The sequence below is a fragment of the Pavona decussata genome, unplaced genomic scaffold, assembly GCF_977016875.1.
Source record: "Pavona decussata unplaced genomic scaffold, jaPavDecu1.1 SCAFFOLD_48, whole genome shotgun sequence".
In the NCBI taxonomy this organism is placed as follows: domain Eukaryota; kingdom Metazoa; phylum Cnidaria; class Anthozoa; order Scleractinia; family Agariciidae; genus Pavona; species Pavona decussata.
The window spans coordinates 522,787-549,002 of NW_028145470.1; the positions used below are offsets into that span (position 1 = coordinate 522,787).

Sequence of the window (26,216 nt, forward strand, 5' to 3'; positions counted from 1 at the left end):
AATATAATTAGTGTCCATTTTATTTCAAATAAATACCACTGAGCAGTATTTTTCTGTAAAGCTGTTTTTCGCGCAGTACAGGATTATTCTAGCATTTGGGTTGGTAGATAAAATCCTAAAGAATGAACATACAAATGAAAGCTACTCAGCAGTACTTTGTTTTGGTGCTCTGCATTATGCTGTACAAGGTTGTTGTAACTTCTCAATAGCTATAATATTATATATTAAAGTGTGACAAAACGAGTGAAAGCTACTGAGCAATACTTTCCTGTGGTGGTGCTCATTATGCTGTGCAAGGTGGTTCCAACTATTAATTCGGTGGCTGGTGCTGTTTATCAGGCCCCAGTTGTTCAAAGAGCGGATAATTTTATCCACTAGATAGGTCGCTATCCGGGAGATGAAATCATTTCCAATGTGTGCAAGCTTTTCCTGATAGCCCTATGACGAATTTCAGTATGAGATTGTGTGGGAAACTTGTCAAAAACGTTAGTTGGAGTACATTTGCTTCACTGGATAGTGACTTATCCTATGTGAATTTGTGAGTTTTCCTAATAAGCCTGATGAAGACTGGTATTGGCCAGTCAAAATATCGTACACTCAAGCCTTTTCACTTTGTTTGAACAGTCCTTGCAGTAGCCCTTTTGATTTTAATTTCTATTATAATAATAGTAATAATGAAAATCTAAATTAGTCACAAAAATTTTAAAAGGAAAGTAGGCTTGAGGCTGTATACTCAAACATTCCTTGATATCTATTTGCAGGTCCAGGGGAGTGTTCCGTGTTTGGCAATGCGCACTTCAACACGTTTGACGACACGACTTACACCTACTATAGCAGCTGCAACCACGTGCTGTTAGATGTGCCAACGGAATGGAAAATTACTCTGGAGACTGACAGAGACTGCGACCCAAGGGGAATTTGCCAAAAGCAGCTCTATATTGAAGCACATGGTGATCAGATTATTCTTGGCAAAAAAGAAGAGAAATTCTCAGTCACATTTAACGATAAGAAAGTCAATCGGTTCCCATACCATAACGGAGACAAACGCCTGACGATAGTGGTATGTAAAGAAGTTGTTTTCCCATATGCTGGGAAAAGTTAAGGACAATATAGTAAAATGAAACTGCTGGGTTGGTGGGGTGTGGTGTGGTAAGGAATGGTGCTTTGTTTTCTAGGCTAGTGTGTACATTGTCTGTATTAATTAATTTGTGTGGTTCAATTCTGTGTAGCACAATGGAGTCTAGTATATTGCAGTTAATGTAGTGCAGTATCTTGTTACCACAGGAAAAGTGGTATAGTATAGTGTAGTATAGTATAGTATAGTATAGTATAGTATAGTATAGTATAGTATAGTATAGTATAGTATAGTATAGTATAGTATAGTATAGTAGAGTATAGTATAGTATAGTATAGTATAGTATAGTATAGTATAGTATAGTATAGTATAGAATAGTATAGTATAGTATAGTATAGTAGAGTAGAGTAGAGTAGAGTATAGTATAGTATAGTATAGTATAGTATAGTATAGTATAGTATAGTATAGTATAGTATAGTATATAGTATAGTGTAGTATAGTATAGTATAGCATATAACGAGAAGTTAGGGTTCTTAAAACGTAAGCACGCTTTTTTTAGAAAATGCAAAAAGACAAATCAAGACGAGAGACAAAGATTAAATTAACACAATTTTTATCCGTCGAAACGCAAAACGCATGCTTATCTTAAAAAAATGCTTATGAAACAGGGCGATGCAAGAAATTCTTGACAAAAAGCCAAATTTCTGTGTTTCGCTCTATTTTCTGTTTTGGGTCACGTGACCATCGGCGTGACCCCATAACGTTATCGATTAAACAACAATCACATTTGTTAAATATCAACCAAATTTGGTTTAATATGACCAAATGTGCCCAGTTATAGCAAAAAGATTTTTCCCTGGCCCCCATTTTTAATTATGGAACTGCATGTTTGTATGTTTAGATATAACTTTTTGCAAAGTTTAAAAAAAATCTATGAAAGGGGTTAACAGATTATGCTGTCGTTATGGTAACCTATTATGTCGAGAAAATGACTATAACTTGTTCACCAATGTTTAAGCATGTTTTTGATGCCATAATATTGATCCATCAAAGTATAAGTACTGGAAAACGATGGAAACCGATGGCAGCCACCTTAATCTGGCCTTGAACAACTGGACCCTGAACAGCATTATTTATATTTGTGTTTGTTTGTTTGTTTGTTTGTTTGTTTTAGCATCCAGATTCACCAGAATACGTTATACTAAGAACGATTTCAGAGAAAGTGGTAATCATCTGGGACGGAAAGCACTCGGTCAACATTCGACTTCCGGAATCATTTAAGGAAAAGACGACCAAGGGATTGTGCGGTACATACAATGACAATAGCACTGATGACTTGATGGACTTCTCGGGCACACTTCAAACAGACATAGAACTGTTTGCCGACACCTATGCAACGGAATTATGCGACAAACAAACATTTACGCCGCCTGCTTGTGATTACGAGTGCACGCAACTGGACCAATCTGTTTTCAGCCCATGCCATGGCGTCGTCGACAAGGATTTCTTCAAAGCGCTGTGTAAGAAGGATGCGTGTGCCACCACTGGCGAGCAGCGTCAAGCAGCGGTTTGTGCAATCGTCAGTAAGTACAGCGAGCAGTGTGCTTTGAATAACGTTCAATTGGATTGGAGAGGACCTAATCTTTGCGGTAAGCATTCATTGTGTTACATTATTTTAAGAAATAACGCCTATGTCTAGTAATGTATTTGGTGAGGAAAATAGTTCAGAGTAAAAGGAATTAATACGACAGGTGAGGCAATACTTCTTAGGAATATTAAGTTGGTTCTGCCAAGAAAAGGTTTGTTCAACAAACAAGAGCTAATGGTGAGAATTATGCTACTTGTGAGATTAAGAGTTAACACGAAGTATTGAACTGGCACTACAAGATTGGAATATGCCAAAACGAGAAAGATGATTATCAGTCCCTGAACACACAAGCCAACTACAACAACAAAAGCGTTTATTTAGACACAATAAAAAAAAATTACAGCAAATTGCTGATGGGGTCGTGTATTTAAGATAAAACCCATATCCCTAATATTGCACAACTGAATGTACGGAGCTTGAGACGAAAGGTGGATGAAATAAGGATCTTATTGAATGTATGTCGCTTTGACATACTCGCGATAACGGAGACTCATCTGGACAAGGGTATTGTGGATAAGTAACTGCACGTGGACAATTGCAAGATTTTCAGGGGGGACGGAAATGAGGGTTTGGAAGGGTTAACACTGGTTCTTCAACGTAGGAAAGCTAGAGGAACCAATGATATGTGTTGGAATAGAAATCAAAGTTTTAAGACCTAGATGAAGAATTGTTTAAGATTAGTACGACGGGCACGTAATGGCATTCTTCCCTAAGTTAGTGTCTAATTTGTAATCAAATTGTTTTGAGTTTTGTTGACTTTTACTGTAAGTCATAAGTTTTATAATATTCTGTTTTTGTTGAAAGTGGTAATGTAAAAAAAAAAAAAAAACAGGTTTTGTAAAAATTGTTACTATTTTTTAGTTCTGTTAGTGTTGAAAGAAAAAAAAAGGATGTGATGGAATTTAGCGGCATGTAGCGTTCATGAAACCCAACGAATGTTAAGCAGTTAATAATAATTTGTACTATACTTAAATAAACTTATAATTACTTATTTGTTTTCTATACACAGAAAAGAAATGCCCATCGAACATGGTTTACAGTGAGCGTGCGCCAGCTTGCCCAAAAACCTGTGAAAATAAAGACCTGACAAAATGCAGCATGAATGGCGTGCCAGGATGCATGTGTCCAGGAGATAAGTACTGGGATGGATCTGAGTGCGTGAACAAAGCGACCTGTCCGTGTTATCATGAAGGTCACGCGTATGGGCAAGGGAAATTTCGCTACGAATCTTGCCAAGTGTGGTAAGCTAAATAGGAAACGATACGATAACTTTATTTAGAGAGGGTAATTCCATCAGCTTGTAAATTAATCATTATCAACCAACCATCTATCTTCCCTAACTACAATTACAAGAGAAAAAAAAATAAACAACAAAGGGCTGCTTTTCTTGGAGGCCGTGTTTAAAATTTTACTTATAATTTACTTCAAACTGTGGCGACTCAATTTAGTTTTCAAATCATTTAAGGAAGTCGCCTGCCCTAATCGTAAGGCTAAACTGTTCCACTCCTGTTTTGGTTCAACAGCTTGTTTTACAATATCGTTTTGTTTTAAAACTCGCCATTCTACACATAAGAAAAAAATGACAGGAAATAGTATGTATACGGGGTAAAATAAAATCCCATGCCAAATAATTTTTGTTAAATTTGTTATCGGAAAAGTTATTAATTGTAGATTTACGACACAAGGTAACACATAAGTTCTACCAGCTTTTTTTTTAACTTCAGTAGTTCTCTTTCTCTATACACTGTAAGTAGTAGTTTTTTTTTTGTTGTTGTTGTTGTTCCTAAGCCGGTGACTTTAAGCTGTTAGCTGTAACTATATTGCGACGTTCCGTTTTCTTTTCTTTTCTTTCTTTCTTTCTTTCTTCCTTTTTTTTTTAAATTGATGTTGAATAAATAACAGGTAATTTTCTAGCTCAGTAGCAGTAGCATACATAAGCTATATTCGCACGCACAGGTCCGCAAGGCGTCCGCACAAAAAATAGCAGATTTAGGCTCCGTTTTTTAACCCCGCATTTAATTTCTCCTTACATTCTCTAGCTTGATCAAACATACAGGTATTGAGAATGCAGGAAATGTGCACTAAAGATAAAATGGTTTGATGTTTAAACAAATTCTCCAAACCAGTATCATATGAAATATATAAAGGACAGTGAGAAGAGTATGCATTTCGATATTTACACGTCTCAGTCATGGCAATGTTTATTTATTTATTTATTTTAACCCTTTTTAAGTGAATGTACTCCAGACCAGTGGAACTGCCAGCGTACCAATTGCAGAGGTAAGTTAGTGTAGCTTCAAAACACTCTCTTATTTAAGGCGCAATGTGATAAGGATTTTAACATCTTGGGTCAAAACTTTACAAAAAAGACCTTATGAGGAAATATCTTTTTCAAAGGGATAGCAAACCACAATCAGTTTTAGCGGGTTTTTTATGATACAAAACGACTTGAAAACAATCACCAATCCTTTTATATCTTGCCCATCTAAATCCAAAGACAGTTATTTATGGTTTACAGAACTTAATTGATAACACAGTACATGTGTATGACACTTTCAACGCTTACTTACTATAAAGGAGTCTAGCATTTGGTGACATCCTATGTTAATGGTTTTGTCTTTATAATTTGAAAAAAAGATTTCTATTTTCGAATGGTTTATGTTCATTTTTAAGCCTCTCGAGAGCATGCGCATAAGAAGTTGTTTTGGACATGGGATGATGAGGGTTATTATTAACTTTGTAGATCTCTGACACTTTCCTGTATGTTACGATAGTTTTTCGCCATTGTACTTATTCTTTGTTGCTTACCTTCTTCAGCATCCTGCTCCGCCCTTGCATTTACAAATTTCATGACGTTTGACAACAAGCTTTACGAAGTGAAACCAAAAGCCTGTGGCTATACCCTGCTCCGTGACTGCAGTACTGTATCCTCTCAATTCCTGGTCAGAGTCGATAACTTAGAATGCACCAGTATGGAACTCACCCAGTACTGCAAAAAACAGAACCTCCATGTCACGTACTACGGGAAAACTATTGACATTTTAAGAACCATCACGGACGGCCCAGAGTCAGCAACCATTGAACTAGAAGTGGACGGTACAAAAATCCCTAAAAATAAAATCTACAGAAAGGATGACGTGAGTGTTGAGTTTGTAGGAGGTTTCAATTTGGTGCTAAAAACTGATAAGTTTGATATCACCTGTACTGGGGCGAACTTCGAAGTGATCGCAAAGGAAACACTTGCGTCTAAAACCTGCGGTCTTTGCGGTACATACAACAAAGATAGTACAGATGATTTTAATGGTCCTAATAACAGCCCCTCTAGCAATGCTAGGACCTTTTTACAGGCCTGGCTCAATCCCAAGTATCAAGAAGACTGTCTGCGTATAGATAACATACTAGGAGAAGAGGAGCCCACTTACAGCGACTACTGCAGTTTGAATAATCAGTATGAACAGGAATCTAATGATAGAGTGGCTGTTCTCAAGAGGGAGGATGGGCCTTTCAAGGACTGTCATGTATCAGCTAATTTGTACTATGAGAGGGCTAAGAAAACCGGCTGCAGACATCGCCCAAGCTTATGTGATGTCATCGCCGGTTACGCTAAGGCTTGTCAAGATGTAGGTTATCCGGTTGGAGACTGGAGAGGAGAGGCAAAATGCCCCCAACGTAAGTACAGTCAGCAGTCAGATTATGGAGCCAATTTTTTTTTTCAGAGTCAATATTAACGAGGCCTAGTAAGTCAAGCTAGGTATTGATCAGAGAAAGAGTGGACGGTTCTTATGGCCAAAGGGCATTTGAACATATTCATTTGAAAAAAAGATATTTTAAAAATTTATTGGATTGGATTGCATTGTATACACCCTCATTAAAAGGTCAAATTTCATGCACTCTCGTCCATCTGTGATTTTTAAGTTCTTTGTCATTATGATTGCCTGACGTGATATATTTTGTCTGATTTAGTGAGTTGCCCGAGTGGTCAAGTATATAAAAGCTGCGCGAGCCGCTGTCCCCAGACATGCGGTGACGTACAGGACAAATCAGCATGCAACTAGTGAGTCGCCTTTATCCGATTTATTTAACTCTAAATCCCCCAAACGAATGAGGAGATCTAAAATTTCCGCCTCTCTCTCCGCCTCTTTCTCCGAAACTCTCGGTTTCCATCCTTTACTTGTTGGATCCCACCGCTTTGCGCTGTTTCTGTTGAAAATATAACCCACAATGACCCAACAAATATTGATTGCGATTGGTCAAAATGGTTGAAATGACACAACATGCCCTAAATCAAACTGGCATATTTTGGTTGACACTCTCCAGGTGGTAGCTTTCAATTCTTATCACAGTTTTTGAAAACTTTACAGTCAACCCAGGTCACGCGTGAACAGTATTTCCAAGAATGAAATGAACATTCGAATTTCTCTTTCTAATGTCCGACGTGTGAATGGAATGTTGGACATTTCTCTGGAAATCGTTCCGAAAAAGACGCATTAACTGAAATAAGATTCAAAATACTTGAGAAACAATTGTTATTCTTGAAATATTCAATTTTGCAATGTAAAGAAAAATTCATAGCTTTATACCGTCAATAAGCTAGGAAAATTTATACTGGAACTCTGAAATCTCGTTGGCAATTTTCAAAAACATGTAAATTTCAAAACTCCGTTCAAATTTCAAAAATATCGTTCACGCGTGACCTGGGTTGACTGTAAGATGGAGAAGTGTTACGCTGTTACAATTGGCCAGGGTATCATCACATTTCTGATAAGATACCAAAAAGGACATCATACTACGTACACGGATTTCAGCGATAATATTTCAAGGATAAAAATATACAGGGATAGTTTGCTAGCTCACAGTCACTTCCTGAAACAAACAATTCCTGCAAGCGAATGACAGTGCATAACTTCATTCTAAATGAAAAGCCTTGTTCATATGTTACGAATTGTTTGGTTTATAGTATTACTACTCACATTAATAATAATAATAATAATAATAATAATAATAATAATAATAAAACAATAATAATAATAATAATAATAATAATAATAATAATAACAACGATAATGACTAAAAGAAATAAATAAGAATGGCACCATCTAAGGTACAGTACTGCCTGAATGACTTTATTTGATTGTCACAGTTTTTTCTTTCTTTTTTTAAAATTATAGTCGAAAATGCATACCAGGTTGCTACTGCGAAGACAGTACCAAGGTGCTCTTGGGGAATCAATGTGTTGAGAAATCATCTTGCCAAGAAGATGCAGGTAAGTTAATTTATTTGCTAATCAGGCAACACTGACTGGATCCACCAGCGGAATTCATATGGAAAGACGAGAACCTCGCAGCATAATGGCATATTTCAGCTCCCGTAGAAAGATTAACTTATACTTAAAAACGAAGGGTGCACTATGAAAGGGGGCAAGTTGCTGTTCGAAAAAGCTAGATATTATGAAGTAATACAAAGTCTTTCAACTTAGTTCAAACTTTCAAGTGAAAAAATAAAATGAAACTCAGCTGGTGTCGAAGGAGGAAAGTCCCCTTTATACTGCGCATGCGCCTTCGTATTTAAGTCACCATAAAGAAAGCCGGCCTGGAGACTCACAGGAAGCCCCAGCACGCGGTGAGAGAAGAGCAAAGAGCTTATTTTTGGTTATGCATGCGCATATATCCATGCTACACATTTATTATCGACCTCGAGAAATAAAAGAGTTAGTTACGGGAAAGCAACAACAACACTAATGCATTAAAACGCTAGAAATGTCTAAGCATTCACACAACAACATTTGTAAAACAAATGACTTAGCTTGTTTCTGCTTCGTATCGTATTCATTGCTATTTATGAGATTTCTGAGCTTGTTTAAAGAGATTCCAGCGATTTGAATGTGTTACAGTTTCTGCAGATTTTTCTCTATTAATGAATGGTGTGGAAGCTTAATGCGTAGCTTTGAAAGCTTTGCTTCTCCCACCGTGTGCTTGGGATGCCTGTGGATGAATCTTTATAGGCTGTCTTTGGATGAGGTCCCTTTGGGGCATGGATTCTGATACTGATATCTATCTCGACTTAGATATTTAAGGGAGAGGGAGGTAAATCTGTTATATTCCCTAACTAAACAATTTGTACATTTAAAAGTATCGTAGTTGTGATTTCATTGAATTACCTTTACTTTTCATAGCTAAAACTAATTTCTCAATTAACAAACTTACTATAATGATTTGACAAACTTTCCATGATAATTGTTATCTCTTAAGTTTGATTACTTTTACACTAAGCAGGCGCCTGCCTTGCTCTTAATCCCAATCATTCCAGGATGAATGTCACGTGTGAACAAAACTTATGGTACAGCTCACTGCTATTCATTCACAAACTGTGCTTAGAAACTTTTAACCAGTTTTGAAGTTTGAGCAATTTGGAGAGAGAAAAGCTACGCAACGTTTAAGAAATTCAATTTTGAGTATTAAATTTGATTTGCGATAAGTAACTTTTTACGTTTAAACAATTTGGAAAAAGCAGTGCTATGCAACGTTTGAGTTCGAGTTCTCAAACTCATGAATAATTTATCAAGGAAAACAAAGAAAATCACTAGTGTGATCGTGGTTTGGATATATGTTCCTTATTACCATAAAATTTTGCCAACTTTAGCCTTGAAGTTTTTCAAAGAATTATTGATCATTTGAGAAGCCATATCAAACACTCAAAAGTGTGTTTCATCAGATATCCAAACACCTCGAAGTCATTTTAAAAAAAACTCGGCTGCGCCTCGTTTTTTCAACGTACTTCTCAGTTTTTGGATATCTGATGAAACACACCTTCTCGTGCTTGATTTATGTATTTATCAAACCCGATTATTTTGCAACAAGTATTGTTATAAACAACTATTGAGAATACTTTCGCATTTCAATAATCGGAAATAATACAACCCTGACCAGATTCAGTAAGAATTCATTTGCTGCAAATCATTGAAGCATTAATGATATGACGAAATTGCCAAAAAAAAAAAATGAATAAATAAAAAGGCAACTCGGAAATGGCTTATTGTCCGATATCCAAATTTAGCAATAGCAGTATGCAGGATGTTTGTCACTGATGAACCTCGTTGATATGACCGAGTTCGTCACGAGTCTGCTTTAAGATGAGTGGTTAGAGCATCCGTGCTGTGCGCGGAAGGTCATGGGTTCAATTCATTCTGGGACTAAGAGAGTTTATTCTTTGTCTCAAGACGGTGACAAACTAAATGCAATTTACTGATTCTCGGCACAGTCTTGTTCATTGTGCGTCTAGTATGGTTAAGCAGTTTGAGCATAATACCACGGCGTGAGTTTGACTCTTGTCAGTAACTCGCGGCCTGTGACATGACTGAATAACACTCAAGCCCTCGCTAACTCTTAACATCTCTTTTGCTCACAACTCGTCGTAAACAAAGTGCTTGACGAGCCTTCTCTTATGGAAGGTGTACAACCAGTGGAGTGCCCAGATGGCCAGGAATGGACACCATCTGGGAAAACATGCGCCGGTTTAACGGAACCTGACCCTAGCGAAGACATCCCGGGCTGCCACTGTCCACAAGGCAAATACTGGAACGAGTTCACAAAAGCATGTGTGGAAGGGGATCAGTGCGGCTGTGTGGTAGATAACAAATACTATGAGAAAGGAACAACCAATCCCAGGGATTGCTCAAAGTAAGTAGTTTAGTGGCCCCCTGGAAGGCAGGTAATCACCTGTTCAAGGGGAGATGTAGTTTTTCAAATTGCTTCAGATAGACAGACGAGCAGACGAGCAGTACCATTGAAGCAGAAAATGCGCACCAAAAGGAAAGAAAAAACAATGCCAAGATGAAAATTCAAGGAAAACACCAAATTTCGTTTGGCGAAGTACTAAAACAAGTAAGAGGAAAACACTGCACCAGATATGGGTCAATAACCAAGCCTATTCGGTGAAGATCGCTGCATATCGACCACGTGCGCTTCCTTTTTTCCCTCCGGGGGAAAAGCTCTAAGTAATTGGCCAATATGCAGCCGTCTAGGTCGAACAAGTTGGACAATGAGGGATTTATTATATGGCCTTAGTCTGACTACCGCGCTGCTCGGGCAAGATATGTTTCCAAATTTGTTTAAAAATGTTTTCAGCGGATTTATAAAAACATGCAATCATGGAAAACTAAACATCCTAAAATAACTTCAAGTAGCTTCGGCTTGAAGACGGCTTTAAGGAAGCAAACAATTCTCGAATAAGCAAACTTTACATTTTCGTATCTGTTAGAGGCGGAAAACTGCCATCTTTAGCTCATCTCTCGGTAGCGTCGATAATGCGAAACTGACATTTTTACAAATGATTTGGCCTTCAATAAAAAGTTCTTGGATGAACAGCTTTTTCTATATTTCATTTTCCTTTTGCCGTACTAAATACTGCCTCTTCAAAGTACTGTTCATATAATTTTCATAGTTCCTACTCAGTTTGAATATTCACATTTCAGGCCCACGTTCACAGACTCATAAACTAGCACCACCTTGTACAGCATAATAAACAGCACCCCAGGAAAGTACTGCTCAGTAGCTTTCATTTGAATGGTCACACTTTAGGATTTCACCCAAAGACTCAAAAGTTAGAACCACCTTTAACAAATTAGTGGCTTGACTTTGAGGGTACGAATGTTACCCTCCGTTTGCGATACAAGGTCTTGTTACATTTCACAGTTGACGCTATACACTTCTTTGGCTGTTAATGGCGATAGCTTTTATATGATTTTGTCCAATCTGAAATTAAGTTCCTTAGCCTAATTGAAATCTCAACGCGATGTTTTTCTTTTTACAATGATACTAATGCGATCAGGAAAATATCTAGAGATTCGCCTATCTAAATAGCCTCCGAACGTTGGGGAGGAAAGATTGCTTGACGAGCCAAAAGAGCGTATGCGAGGGAGACTACTCTCTAAAAAGTCATTAGCCGTCTTTTGAAGCTCTAAGTGTTATGATATGGTGTAGTCTGAAAAGTCAGCTAAGAATTAAACCTATGTGTAATAAAAAAGACAAGTCGCCTTCTTCTTTTAAGCTTAGTCGCCAAACTCTCTCCTCCGCACAGGTTTCTTCATAAAAAGGATCCCATCGACCCCCACGCTCCTCTTCATTTCACTTTCTCCAGTCCTTTTTTTGTCTCTGCTCGGTTGCCGCACTTCTCATAATTTCATTCTCCGTTTTTGTCTCTACTCGACTCCCGCGCTCATCTTAATTTCACTTTCCTTACTTGTCTCCGCTCGAGCGCAAAAGAGGCCTTTGCGGAAGAGAGAGGTCGCGAGACGCGAACCAAAGAACAGGAAAGAAAAATAGAATGGACTACGACAAAACCGGATCACGAAAAAGTCTAGTAATCAGGCTGCTTTTATCCGTTTTCATCCAATAGAGTTTGCAATGGTTCAAGATACTGGGAAGACGATCCTAGAATTGAGCCGCTGCCTGAGTACGAGTGTGCAGCCTTTGGTCAGGATCAGTTCAGATCGTTTGATAACAAATGGATCGCGTTTGACAGTCCGCTTTCGTGTCAGTACCAATTGATGGGAATCAAAGGAACCGACCACAAAGTCACAGTTTCCAATGAATATTGTCATGACTCCTTAGAGCTTTTTATCTGTAAAGCAGTAATAATTGACACTCCACAGGGAACGATTGAGCTTTTGCAAAAAAATATTGAAATAAAGTTAAAAGATCAAGTGATAACAATAAACCCTGGAGAGTACCCTCCGCCATGTAAGCGCAGCAGTCTATCAAACGCAGAGATCTTCAGTGAGGGTGTGTTTACAATCGTACGAGTTTTCAGCCGTCAAGACCCATTCAAGCCGTTGTATGAGGTGAGTCTTCGTGTCAGTGTTTTTTTAAGGGATGTTGCGATAGTGTTACCAAGTAGCTTGAGCAACGGTCTTACAGTATGGAGGTCTAGGATCATGTGTTCCCCTTGGATTAGTTTCTCGGTATTCCCGTGTACAACTCCTATTCTTATTCATTTATCGAATTTTTAAGAGTAATAATAACAATAGTAATAATAACAAACCTTCAAGACTGAAAGATTTGACACTGGCTAAAAATACCGTTAAAAACGAAGGTCTGAAATTGCTTGTATGGAAAATCTTCGATCAGATTTCAGGGTTTTATCATTTATTTTATTAATTTTATTCACCAAGACATACGTTCATAGAAAGTTACAGTGAATAATAGACAAGATCTTACATAAGTTTACAGTGAATAATAATAGTAAAAGAAGAAGTGAGAAGTGGCGAGGAGACCTCAAGGAACCGGCGGGCTTATACTGAGAGGTCTCCTCGGAGATATGTTAGGACTGTAAGACTAGTAAAGACATTGTATTTAGATTTTTTAACATACGGGAAGACTACAAAGACATAACAGAGTCGGACGTTTCATACAATTAACTGAGGAAATCAAGAAGCTTTCTTTTGAAGGTGGATAGACTAGGGGAAGGCGTAATTGATAATGGCAGAGCATTCTATATTTTTGGCCCTCATCATGAATATTCCTGGCTGCAATTTGAATATATTTCGGATAATATTAGCAATAATAATATTAGCAATAATAATAATAATAATAATAATAATAATAATAACAATAATAATAATAATAATAATAACAATAATAATAATAATAATAATAATAATAATAATAATTAATAATAATAATAATAACAACAACAATAATACATAGTAATAATGATAACATTTTAAGGTGTTATAATCTTTACCGTCTTCCTGGACACCAAATCAAAACACACGTATGAAAACAACAATCACTTGACTCACCTACCATTTATCCCCACGATGCTTGTCTGCGGACCAGTCATCAAGTATGAATTCTTTACCTGCGTGTTGTGATTCCCAATAGGTTAAATACGACAGAGGTAACCGAGTCTATATCACACCCAACCTCAAATTCAAAGGTCAAGATAAACTGAATGGAATATGCGGTAATTTTAACGGCGAAGACTCCGATGAGGACCTGGATCCAAGTAAAGGAGGTGGTTGGGCTAACGAAGATGGATGTCAGGAGACAAGACCCACTCTTCCCGAGGATGCATGTAATAAGTATCCCGACAGGGCAAACTGGGCTTCAAAAGGTGATATCTTGGGAGTGCCATGTTTACTCATATTTACGGCATAACCCTAGCCCCCTCCCCCTCTTTTAATTAAGCGCCCCTCCTATTCAGAACTCTTAACCCCATTAAGGCTGCCTTTTAATTTTTGAAACCCCTAAGGCTGGGAGTAGGCAGACAATGAAACTTCGCGCTTATAAAATAAGCCCAGAACTATTTCCTTTGAGAGCCTCAAAATGGAGCGAAACGTCACATGACTTGGAAATTACCTCATTATTTCCCGCATTTTTTGTTAAACTATTACGAAAAATAAACTTTACCACTTGCTTATTTCTGCACAAAAGTCTTTTATCCTAGCAAAACATTCACTGATCGTCTTAGGAGGATTTGATTTAAAGATATTTGTGTTTTAAAAACGGATAAAATAAAGCACAAACTAGTTATTAGCATTTTTAAAACTACAGTTACAGATTTTTGCCTTTAACGTGCAAGTTGTTAGAACAATGATTCCTTTTAAAGTTCATGTTTAAGGCTTTAGAACCATTTCGGGTGTTAGATAACTGAAACTCGAAATGAAAGGACATAAAGACACTCTTTTTTATAAGAACGTCTACTTTTGGGGCTCAGGCTGAACGTTCTTATTATTTTTGGCAATTTGAGCCTGAAAAGTTCTTAAGATGTTTCTTAGTTATCTGTTATAGTATTTCAATAAATCTATGCGGACGTGACCAAGACACCTATTATTTGGATTAATTGGACAATATAGACTGAATGTTTACCTGTATTACTTTATCCGTATTTATACTGTTCATTTTAAAAACAAGTCATGATAAGTGTTCTTAATTGACTCTCAGCCTGGATAATGTTCCTAGTATGTTCTTAGTATGTATCGAGCAGTCCTGGACAATGTTGCCTTTTCTTTTAACAGGATGCCAAGAGATCTATAGTCAAACCTTTTCCCAATGTCACCCTGTCGTACCGCCCAACAAATACTACCAAGCTTGTCGTCATGAAACCTGTCTGTGTCACCAGGGTGGAGACTGCGGATGCTTCTGCTCAGCGGTCGCGAGTTATGCAAGAGCATGTAACCAGCACGGGATATCTGTAGAGTGGCGTCGGGAGGGATTTTGTGGTAAGAGCTAGGGAGAAATAAACAGACGATTGTGGTGATTCTTCAAGTGATTGTAAGGCCAATTTAAGTGAAATTTTGAATGATTAAAGATTATTGGGGAAATAGCGCGTACGATAAATACACTAAAAACATGCACGTATAAGTTATCTTTGATGGAGGGGCCCTCACGAAGGCGTTTTGTTTTGCGCTGAAATAAAATCACCATTGAATATAAATTGGCCGTTCTCCTAAATTTCTACTTGTGTTTCTGTAACTCTATAAAAACACGAAAGATGTTTTCTTTTTAATACCTTTTGTTTTTGCATTGAAATAAAAATCACCATCGAATAGAAACTGGCCGTTCTTCTAAATGTATACTTATGTTTCTGTAACTCTATAAAAACACGAAAGATATATCGTTTTAATATCTTAATGAACAGCAAATAGACAAGACACACCAAAAATGTAGTTCGAGAGCGGATTTCTCTCGCTTTGGTCTCCATGACCACCAAACATATTTTCAATGTCTAAATTTGAGTAAAGGAAATTCATTTCAATGAAAAATTTATTAAGACTGGACTACCCAGTGGTAAAATAACCACTATGTGTGATTTATCTTCGCACAGAGCTTCCTTGCTGCCGGGGATGCAAAAACACTCCTGGGTACGCTGCAAACATCACAATCCCTTCAGCGTGTAAAGTTGAAGATTCTTGTTTAGCACAAGATCAAAGGTGTTGCCGTGGCACTAGAGTTGAAGGCTGCACATGCCCAGGGGGTACTTACTACAACGGGAAGAAGTGTGTCAATATGACAGCTGAATGTGGCGAACCATGCTCTTCATCATCGTCTTCGTCTTCGTCAATGTCCAGTACAAGGTTAGCATAGCAGCGTCCTCTTTCACTCTTGATGATTGTACTTGCCACCAACTAGAATAAAGAGTTTTAGTTCCGAGTGTGAGTGTGGCAGAACCAAAACCAGTCAATACATTATGATCAATTAATCGCTTTATTTATACAGCTATTTCAATTAACGTTGTCGGATCAAAGCTAAAAGCTTAAAGACAAGACCGAAAGTTTACGTGGGATTTTTATGAATAAATTCATCAAAATCAGTCATGCCTGGAGAAAACAATAGGTTGTAATTAGCAGTACAATGACCTGCACGTACAGGGACGATTTTGATGAAATTATTCATAAAAAATAATCCCACAAAACATTGCGTTCTTGTCTTTTAGCTTTATTTTGATTCGACAACGTTAATTGAAATAGCTGTATACAGCACAATAAAGGTTTAAGGCGTTGCCGCTTGTAGGATCGTGAGAAGTTTTAATCCATAAAATCCTTAACAAAAACTAAATTTTAACAATTCAATTCGGCACATCATAGTTTGATCTCTCTTGTGCCCAACGTCTATCTTATACATCATTACCAGTTCCAGTCTCGAGAACTATTTTCTCAATCGCTCCAGTTTTTTTTTTTTTGCGAAGACCGCGTCAAATGGTACGCAGACCAAAAACACACTATTTTTCAATTTATTGTGTGACAAATTCCCTGATTCAAGGATTTATTATAACAATTTATTTTCAGTATCTCGTCGTCGAGTTCAGTCTCAACGTCATCAATATCATCGTCATCAAGTGTGTCAACGTCATCAAGTTTGTCAACGTCATCAAGGTAGGAAACATCTGAATGTGCAAAAAGCTAAGATGATGTATTGCTATGCTACAAGGGTTATTATCCGTCCACAAACATATCATACAAACATACAATCATCACGCTGTTTTAATAGTTAAAATTTATGACCTCTTACTTATTTGTCATGATTTCTGGTTAATTGTGGGTCCTTCAAACTCAACAAACTTCCAAACCTCACAAAATATTCCAGTCTATTGGTCGCATATCATTTGTTTATACTAGTAATGGAATTTAAGTTGATTAACCGATAAAGGTGATGAGGTAAAGGTCATCCTCGTTCTCAGAGCCTACGATCTTTTGGTCAGCGGTTGGATCGTAGGCCCTGGTAACAGCCGTTACCGGATGTCGTGAATTTCACGACATCCGGTAGCGCACGCTCAGTGTGATAAATTACCATTGGGCTTGCTCAGTATTATTATTGCTCAGTACTGCTCAGTATTAGGAAGTAAAGTTATAGCGCATCAGGTTTTCGACAGCCAATGAAAAAAAAAGATATTTTTGGATGGACCCAGAGCCACTCGTTCATTAATTTAAAAACAAAACGTTGGGGCTCTGGGGACGAGAATGGGTAAAGGTCTATTATTTTCTGTACTATTCATTGTGCTGCAAATTGTATTACTTTCATAGTAGTCGACATTACTTTGTCAAAATATGACCGTAGCTTACATAACTGTTTCCAAAATTTCTTACGGTAATTAAAAAGTACTTTGCATACAATTGCCTTCCTATATTGCAGAATGGGTCTTTACTAGAGGCCTTTGACCCCATAGTCATATTTTCGACAGAGAATTCATATCTTTCATAATGTTTTAGTTTTTGTTGTAGCTACTGTAAAGAAGTGTAACCAGGACACAAAAAGAGAAATAAATAAATAAATAAAAAATAATAATCATAATAACAAAAGGGTTTTCATTGTAGTCTTTCAACATCAAGTTCCGTGTCAACATCGTCGTCAATATCGACCTCATCAAGTGTGTCAACGCCAACCTCAAGCTTGTCAACGTCAAGGTAAATATAGTATATTTGAAAACACTTTCAAAACAAAAGGGAGAACTATTTTTTCTCCTTAGTCTGAAAAACCAACGCTAAAAGTCCAAAACAAATAAATGAGGTAATAATAATAATAATAATAATATTAATAATAATAATAATAATAATAATAATAAATGGAGCCCTTAAATTGATAAAGAAAGGGCTAGAGAAGACGGCACTCTTAGGAACAACGCACATCCTGCCTTTTTTTAGGGAACCATTCTAGAATGAGAACACTTGGAACGCCGCTTTAGGGCGATTTTTTATTCCCTGTTCTCATTCCGGAATCGTTCGAATGGTACTCCCTGTTATTCTAGTCATTCTCCTATTTCGGACAGAATGAACAGAATGAACAACGGAACGGAAATGGTCGTTTAAGTCTTAGAATTATGTGTCGACATCATCCTCGTCGTCAAGATAATCGACAGCGATATCAGCCACTCTACTCTAACCTTAACCCTACAAATAGTGTAATATCTTGCTTGTTACTTTTTTAACAGAGTTAAGCCCCAAATAGTACCATGTGGGTATAGTTTGGAAAGTTAGAGTTGTTAGAGGTTGTCAACCTAAACTTCTGTTGGCTTTATAGTGAAAGAAAAACGTCTTAACGTTATTAGTATACAGACATCATTTAAGGGAAAAGAACCTACCAAATATTTTCAGAATATAGTATTAAACAGATAAGGCACCATGTAACATAAATCATCTAACTACTATACAGCAACACATGTTTTGAATTTCAGTTCGGTGTCAACATCGTCTTCAGTATCCACATCATCGAGTGCCTCAACTTCATCAAGGTAATGAAGCCAGAATACGTTGGAAATTAATATATCAAGTGCCTGCTAGTGTCTGATCTCTAAATTTATCACGAGGACACCAAAACAGTCACCTTATGTTCTTCCCATGCTCTATCAACATAATTGCCTTCATCACTCATAACTCAATAACTCAATAAAAGAAAAATCATAACATGACTCCTAATGTGTACAATTCCCAAAAATATGATAGAACATCGTCTCAACTTCAGCTACTCCACATCAAGTTCGGTGTCAACATCTTCGTCAGTATCAACATCGTCAAATGCTTCAACACCAACTACAACTAGTGTTTCGACACCATCTTTGTCCTCAAGGTACTAACGGATGATATTGGTAACTTGGTTTCGTGACATTAAAACATGACAGCAAAACTCAGTCTCTTTCTAACAACGAAACTAATGACACAAGAAAAAGCACAGAAAAATATCACAACTGTCAGAAACGCGTTATATACTTTGAACAGTTAGTGTGAGATGTTGTCTTAAGGTGGTTCTATACTATTTCTTTAGTTTTCGCTGGTAGTGATATATATTTTTCTTGATGTTCTGGTTCTTTCAGCCCTGTGAAAATATCTAGGTTCAAGCATAGTTTCAAGTAAAAACACCTTTACAACTGGTAAAACCGTTTCCATGGCATCAAGAGCGAGATACATCTGTTGATTCCTTCACTCCTAGCTAGTTTCAAAACGGGTTTGTCCGAATTTCGCGCGGTAAAATTTTGCTATTTTTGTTATACGAATGCTTCTTGTTGACACAAATAAACAAAAGTGTTATACAAATATTTGCATGTTGTCTTAGTCTTACAAGGACGCGAGAAGACTTAGCTGGGACTTTAAACGGTATAATATTGTGTCTAGGCAAAGGAATGATGGTTGTCCTAAATCACAGAATGTCCATTCAAATACAGACTAAATATATTTGTAACTCCACATCAAGTTCGGTGTTAACATCCCAATCGATATTGATGTCATCAAGCTAGTGAACATTCATCGAGGGAACGATAAACAAAATTGTAAAATAAAATCCTAGGACCATTTCTGGACAAAAAAAGGCCTCACATATTTGTTTACAGTTGGCCCTTACAATTCACGACAAAAGAAAATACATTTTAAGATCATTTTACAGAAATGGTAGATGCCTTTAAAAACATGGAGCCGAAAAAGAGCAGTATTGATTTTCTGATATTTGAAATTTTCTTTATTTCAAAGAGTAAAAGATTTTGGAAACTATATTTACTGAATATGATACCACTAAACATGTTCAACGACATAATTTTGAAAACAACAGAAAATCCATGTTTGTTTTGTCTAGAGTGCTTATTTGATCAATAACTCACCGTCTTAAGTATTAAACGGTATGTTATTTTGTCTGGCAAACAAATCATAGCTGTAAAAATTCAAAGTACCTGCATTTTTATAACGACAATTTTTCCATTTCAGTGCCTCCACATCAAGTTCGGTGTCAACATCGTCTTCGCTATCGACGTCATCAAGGTAATTACTAAAATTATCAAATAAAAGTTTACGGTCATTTATCAGCAAGAGTGCATGCCATGCAAATTGGCTCAGACTAAGCTTAAACAATATGATAGTGCCTTAGAAAACTGTTACATATGTCTCCCATTAGGATTTTCTTTAATTTTAAATAATAAGAATTTTTGTTGAGAAGATTTTCTGATTATGACTGTTTTCTTTGTAGCGCATCCACATCAAGTTCTGCGTCAACGTCATCATCAGTATCGTCTTCGTCGAGTGTGTCCACATCCTCCAGGTAAAGAAAAATAAAGGATGTTTTTTGCATCTTATGCTTTCTTCTCATGTTGGATAAATTATCGTAGCACAAGAAATATACATGTCTATCATGACAGATATCCTTTTTATAAATGCTGCAAAAACACTAAGACTTGATAGTTGGGCTCACGTCATTCTGGCATTGCCACTCAGCTGAATTATTAGTTGCACACCAGTATAATGTTAAAGGTGTCTTTCGATGTACGTATATAAAATATGCACACTATATAAAGTTACTCTCAGCCAGGAATTATACTTATTCCATTGTTCAAGGGTATAATTTGTGAAAAGAATGATTGTTACATCAATTAGTATTTGTATTATAGAATAATATTGTATTGTTAAATTTCAGCGTGTCCACATCAAGTTCGGTGTCAACCTCGTCGTCAGTATCGACATCATCAAGTGTGTCAACTTCGTCGAGGTAGTAAAAATTTATTGCTGTATAATGAGCTTTATTTCATGTTCAATGGTTATAGCTACAGGAAGAAAATCACAAGCGATCTCGAAAAGGCTATTTCTTGTGTGTTTAACGTTTTCAATCATTCATTTTATATCCATGTTTCGTCTTATGACCTAAACTCTCGTTCAAAATACGTACGTGCTAAAATTACAAAAATTACAATTATATAAAACAAATTACAACGAGAAGGTTTACCGGTAAAAACTACTATAAAACACAAAAATAAAAAGTGACTGTTATAAGAACTAATGTTACTAATATAGTTAAGTACTTAAATACATAATTTTTAAAGTTTCCTTCCTAATTGTCTTAGTAGACTTGTACAGATTTTCCTCCCTTAATTCAATTTTGAATGAGTTCCAGACGTTAGCAGCTTTGTATGTAAGAGAAAGCTTCATCCAGTTAAGACTAAACCTAGGCAGACTAAGATTACCTCTTAAGTTATAAATTGACTCAGACAAATTAAAAAGTCTTTCTTTTCAGTTTAAGGATTTCAAAACAAGAATCCGGTAATTCTACCTGAAATATATTCGTGACTTTTTTTCTGATCAATGTAATCTTCAACATATCGCTCATGGATTTTTTGATACTTTTGTTTAGTCTTTTTTCCGAAAGAAAAACGTCTTAACGTCATTAGTATACAGACATCATTTAAGGGAAAAGAACCTACCAAATACTTTCAGAATAAAGTATTAAACAGATAAGGCACCATGTAACATAAATCATCTAACTACTATACAGTAACACATGTTTTGAATTTCAGTTCGGTGTCAACATCGTCTTCAGTATCCACATCATCGAGTGCCTCAACATCATCAAGGTAATGAAGCCAGAGTACGTTGGAAATGAATATATCAAGTGCCTGCTAGTGTCTGATCTCTAAATTTATCACGAGGACACCAAAACAGTCACCTTATGTTCTTCCCATGCTCTATCAACATAATTGCCTTCATCACTCATAACTCAATAACTCAACAAAAGAAAAATCATAACATGACTCTTAATGTGTACAATTCCCAAAAATATAATAGAACATCGTTTCAACTTCAGCTACTCCACATCAAGTTCGGTGTCGACATCTTCGTCAGTATCAACATCGTCAAGTGCTTCAACACCAACTACAACTAGTGTTTCGAGATCATCTTTGTCCTCAAGGTACTAACGGATGATATTGGTAACTTCGTTTCGTGACATTAAAACATGATTGCAAAACTCAGTCTCTTTCTAACAACGAAACTAATGACACAAGAAAAAGCACAGAAAAGTATCAGAGACGTGTTATATACTTTGAACAGTTAGTGTGATGTTGTCTTAAGGTGACTCTATACCATTTCTTCAGTTTTCGCTGGTAGTGATATATATTTTTCTTGATGTTCTGGCTCTTTCAGCCCTGTGAAAATATCTGGGTTCAAACATAGTTTCAAGTAAAAACACCTTTACAACTGGTAAACCCGTTTCCATGGCATCCAGAGCGAGATACATCTGTTGATTCCTTCACTCCTAGCTAGTTTCAAAACGGGTTTGTCCGAACTTCGCGCGGTAAAATTTTGCCATTTTTGTTATACGAATGCTTCTTGTTGACACTAATAAACAAAAGTGTTATACAAATATTTGCATGTTGTCTTAGTTATACAAGGACGCGAGAAGACTTAGCTGGGACTTAAAACGGTATAACTTTATGTCTGGGCAAACGAATCATGGTTGTCCTAGTTCACAGAATGTCCATTCAAATACAGACTAATCATATTTGTGACTCCACATCAAGTTTGGTGTTAACATCCCAATCGATATTGATGTCATCAAGTGCGGCAACATTCATCGAGGGAAGGATAAACAAAATTGTGAAATAAAATCCTAGGACCATTTCTGGACAAAAAAAGGCCTCACATATTTGTTTACAATTCGCCCTTTAATACAATTCAATACGACAAAAAAAAAATACATTTTAAGATCATTTCACAGAAACGGTAGATGCCTTTAAAAACATGGAGCCGAAAAAGAGCAGTATTGATTTTCTGATATTTGAAATTTTCTTTATTTCAAAGAGTAAAAGATTTTGGAAACTATATTTACTGAATATGATACCACTAAAAATGTTCAACGCCATAATTTTGACAACAACAGAAAATCCATGTTTGTTTTGTCTACAGTGCTTATTTGATCAATAACTCAGCATCTTAAGTATTAAACGGTATGTTATTTTGTCTGGCAAACAAATCATAGCTGTAAAAATTCAAAGTACCTGCATTTTTATAACGACAATTTTTCCATTTCAGTGCCTCCACATCAAGTTCGGTGTCAACATCGTCTTCGCTATCGACGTCATCAAGTGTCTCAACTTCCTCAAGGTAACTACTAAAATTATCAAATAAAAGTTTACGGTCATTTATCAGCAAGAGTGCATGCCATGCAAATTGGCTCAGACTAAGCTTAAACAATATGATAGTGCCTTACAAAGCTGTTACATATGTCTCCCATTAGGATTTTCTTTAATTTTAAAGAATAAGAATTTTTGTTGAGAAGATTTTCTGATGATGACTGTTTTCTTTGTAGCGCATCCACATCAAGTTCTGCGTCAACGTCATCATCAGTATCGTCTTCGTCCAGTGTGTCCACATCCTCCAGGTAAAGAAAAATAAAGGATGTTTTTTGCATCTATTATGCTTTCTTCTTATGTTGGATAAATTATCGTAGCACAAGAAATATAATGGTCTATCACTATCATGACAGATATCCTTTTTATAAATGCTGCAAAAACACTAAGACTTGATAGTTGGGCTCACGTCATTCTGGCATTGCCACTCAGCTGAATTATTAGTTGCACACCAGTATAATGTTAAAGGTGTCTTTCGATGAACGTATATAAAATATGCACACTATATAAAGTTACTCTCAGCCAGGAATTATACTTATTCCATTGTTCAAGGGTATAATTTGTGAAAAGAATGATTGTTACATTAATTAGTATTTGTATTTTTTTATGATTCTTAACAGAAATAGAATAATATTGTATTGTTAAATTTCAGCGTGTCCACATCAAGTTCGGTGTCAACCTCGTCGTCAGTATCGACATCATCAAGTGTGTCAACTTCGTCGAGGTAATAAAAATTTATTGCTGTATAATGAGCTTTATTTCATGTTCAATGTTTATAGCTACAGGAAGAAAATCACAAGCGATCTCGAAAAGGCTATTTCTTGTGTGTTTAACGTTTTCAAGCAGTCATTTTATATCCATGTTTCGTCTTATGACCTAAACTCTCGTTCAAAATACGTACGTGCTAAAATTACAAAAATTACAATTATATGAAACAAATTAAAACGAGAGGTTTATCGGTAAAAACTACTATAAAACACAAAAAAAGTGACTGTTATAAGAAGTAATGTTACTAATATAGTTAAGTACTTAAATACATAATTTTTAAAGTTTCCTTCCTAATTGTCTTAGTTAACTTGTAAAGATTTTCCTCCCTTAATTTAATTTTGAACGAGTTTCAGACGTTAGCAACTTTGTATGTAAAAGAAAGCTTCATCCAGTTAAGACTAAACCTAGGCAGACTAAGATTACCTCTTAAGTTATAAATTGACGCAGAGAAATTAAAAAGTCTTTCTTTTCAGATTAAGGATTTCAAAACAAGAATCCGGTAATTCTAGCTGAAATATATTCGTGACTTTTTTTCTGATCGATGAAATCTTCAACATATCGTTCGTGGATTTTTTGATACTTTTGTTTAGTTTTTTTCTTACATGTGTTATTTCTTGGAGACCTTAGCTTCCTTAATTTCTCTAAACAATTCGAAGTGAACTAAAGTTCGTCCACGCATGTATGTATGTACCACCACCATAACTGTCGTCGTCATCTTTATCATCATCATCATCATCATCATCATCATCATCATCATCATCATCATCATCATCATCACTATCATCATCATCATCATCATCATCATCATCATCATCATCATCATCATCATCATCATCATCATCATCATCATCGTCATCATTATCATAGTCGTCATTACCTCTATTATTGCGATCATCTAGCTCATCGATATCCCAGAAACCCCAGACTGAATCAAGAATCTCGACCAGGAGAGTCTCTACTGTATCTCCTTCATCAAGTTCAGAAATCATTATCACATTGTTGTCAAGGTGGGTATCATATCATATCATATCTTATAATCCATCAAATATTTTCGCTCGCGCGCGATTGGTCTAAACGCCTCACGTGACCGAATATACCCCAGCTAAAACTGGGGAATATCCGATGATATTCCCCAAGTGATATTCCCAATTTCAAAAACTTCAAGGCGCGTCCTGTTTACAATTACAATTGATGTCAAGATGGGGGAACGGTTTGCTTTTGTGACAGAAGGAGAGATAAATCTGCTGGTCGATAAAGCGGTATCAGAATTTAACAACATACGCTCTAAACGTTTTGGACGGTTAACTGTTCTTAAACGAAATTGCTACATGTTGCGAAAAATATTTAAAGGATAATAACCACAATAGCGTCCATTTGGTTTTAAAAACATCCTCAGATATTTGTCCTTGGACATTATCTGTTCCTCGAAGCTCACAGTTTTCCTCGAGCTTCGCTCTCGGAAAACTGTTCGCTTCTCGGAAAAGATAATGTCCGCGGACAAATATCTGAGCATATTTTCGCGCCAAATGGAGGCTATTGTTTATATATCATCATATCATATCATATCATATCATTTCATATCATATGATATCGTATCATGTCATTGAAACATTATGAGTAAAACTCACACTGAAGCACCGTTTAACCGCACGTTTCGTCACAAACTTTGTACAGCTTTTATAGATACAGACTACCTGGACGGTACGACCATCTTAAGGCAACTCTAGTCACTACCTTCTACACCCGTTAAAACTGATTATCAGAGATGAAATTACATTTCTGCAAAATTTTTTAACGTTGTATTTCATTTCATCACGGCTGATAACGTAAAGGTAATTTGAATTGAAGCAATAGACTGAACAAATACAAAAGAAAACAACGCCCACGGTTAGTGCATTATAACATATTGTAGATGACGCTAATTAAACAATTTCTAGTTTTCTGAACTGTAAAAACTAAGAATTTTTTGTTACGTATATTAACTGAAAATAGAGACCTTTACATTCTAGTACGAGTACGAGTACGACTACGAGTTTCTCCAATAGACAAAGAGTGCGCAAGCGTGAACCAGTGTCATTTTGGCGGGAAAACGAGATAGCTGTCGTCATTTTACTACGAGTTTTTCTAAGAATCTCGAAGTGGCGAAAACGAGTCCTCAAAACGTGGGCGATCTCGTCTTTTTGGAAACACGAAAGGGCTCAACTATCATCAACTGCGTCAAGTTCGTCGTTCGTAAAGAGTAAAATAAAACTTTCTGTGATATATCTGTTCTTAGTACTTCGCTAAAAACTAGAAGTCAAATCTCGTAGTCGTACTTGTACTCGTTCTATAATCTAAAGGTCTCTAATAACT

General features: G+C 36.4%; 2 protein-coding genes across 3 annotated transcripts in view; one reads left to right on the forward strand and one right to left on the reverse strand.

Moving 5' to 3' along the window:
* The window catches only part of LOC146481638 (uncharacterized), a 35,871-nt gene extending 30,203 nt beyond the window's left edge, over positions 1-5,668 (reverse strand). For both annotated transcript variants that reach the window (XM_085107681.1, XM_085107684.1), the window contains exon 1: positions 5,532-5,668. The gene's annotated coding sequence lies outside the window, so the exon portion shown is untranslated. The remainder of the gene's footprint in view (positions 1-5,531) is intronic.
* Positions 1-23,824, forward strand: part of LOC146481639 (mucin-6-like) — a 30,048-nt gene extending 6,224 nt beyond the window's left edge. The window contains exons 6-20 of the mRNA XM_085107686.1: positions 762-1,060; positions 2,250-2,724; positions 3,733-3,964; positions 4,957-5,003; positions 5,541-6,392; positions 6,687-6,777; positions 7,892-7,986; positions 10,144-10,399; positions 12,117-12,561; positions 13,604-13,835; positions 14,740-14,943; positions 15,549-15,798; positions 20,612-20,644; positions 21,773-21,877; positions 23,749-23,824. Coding sequence (XP_084963812.1) covers positions 762-1,060; positions 2,250-2,724; positions 3,733-3,964; positions 4,957-5,003; positions 5,541-6,392; positions 6,687-6,777; positions 7,892-7,986; positions 10,144-10,399; positions 12,117-12,561; positions 13,604-13,835; positions 14,740-14,943; positions 15,549-15,798; positions 20,612-20,644; positions 21,773-21,877; positions 23,749-23,824 — 3,692 coding nt within the window. The remainder of the gene's footprint in view (positions 1-761; positions 1,061-2,249; positions 2,725-3,732; positions 3,965-4,956; positions 5,004-5,540; positions 6,393-6,686; positions 6,778-7,891; positions 7,987-10,143; positions 10,400-12,116; positions 12,562-13,603; positions 13,836-14,739; positions 14,944-15,548; positions 15,799-20,611; positions 20,645-21,772; positions 21,878-23,748) is intronic.
* The last annotated feature ends 2,392 nt before the right edge of the window (positions 23,825-26,216 follow it).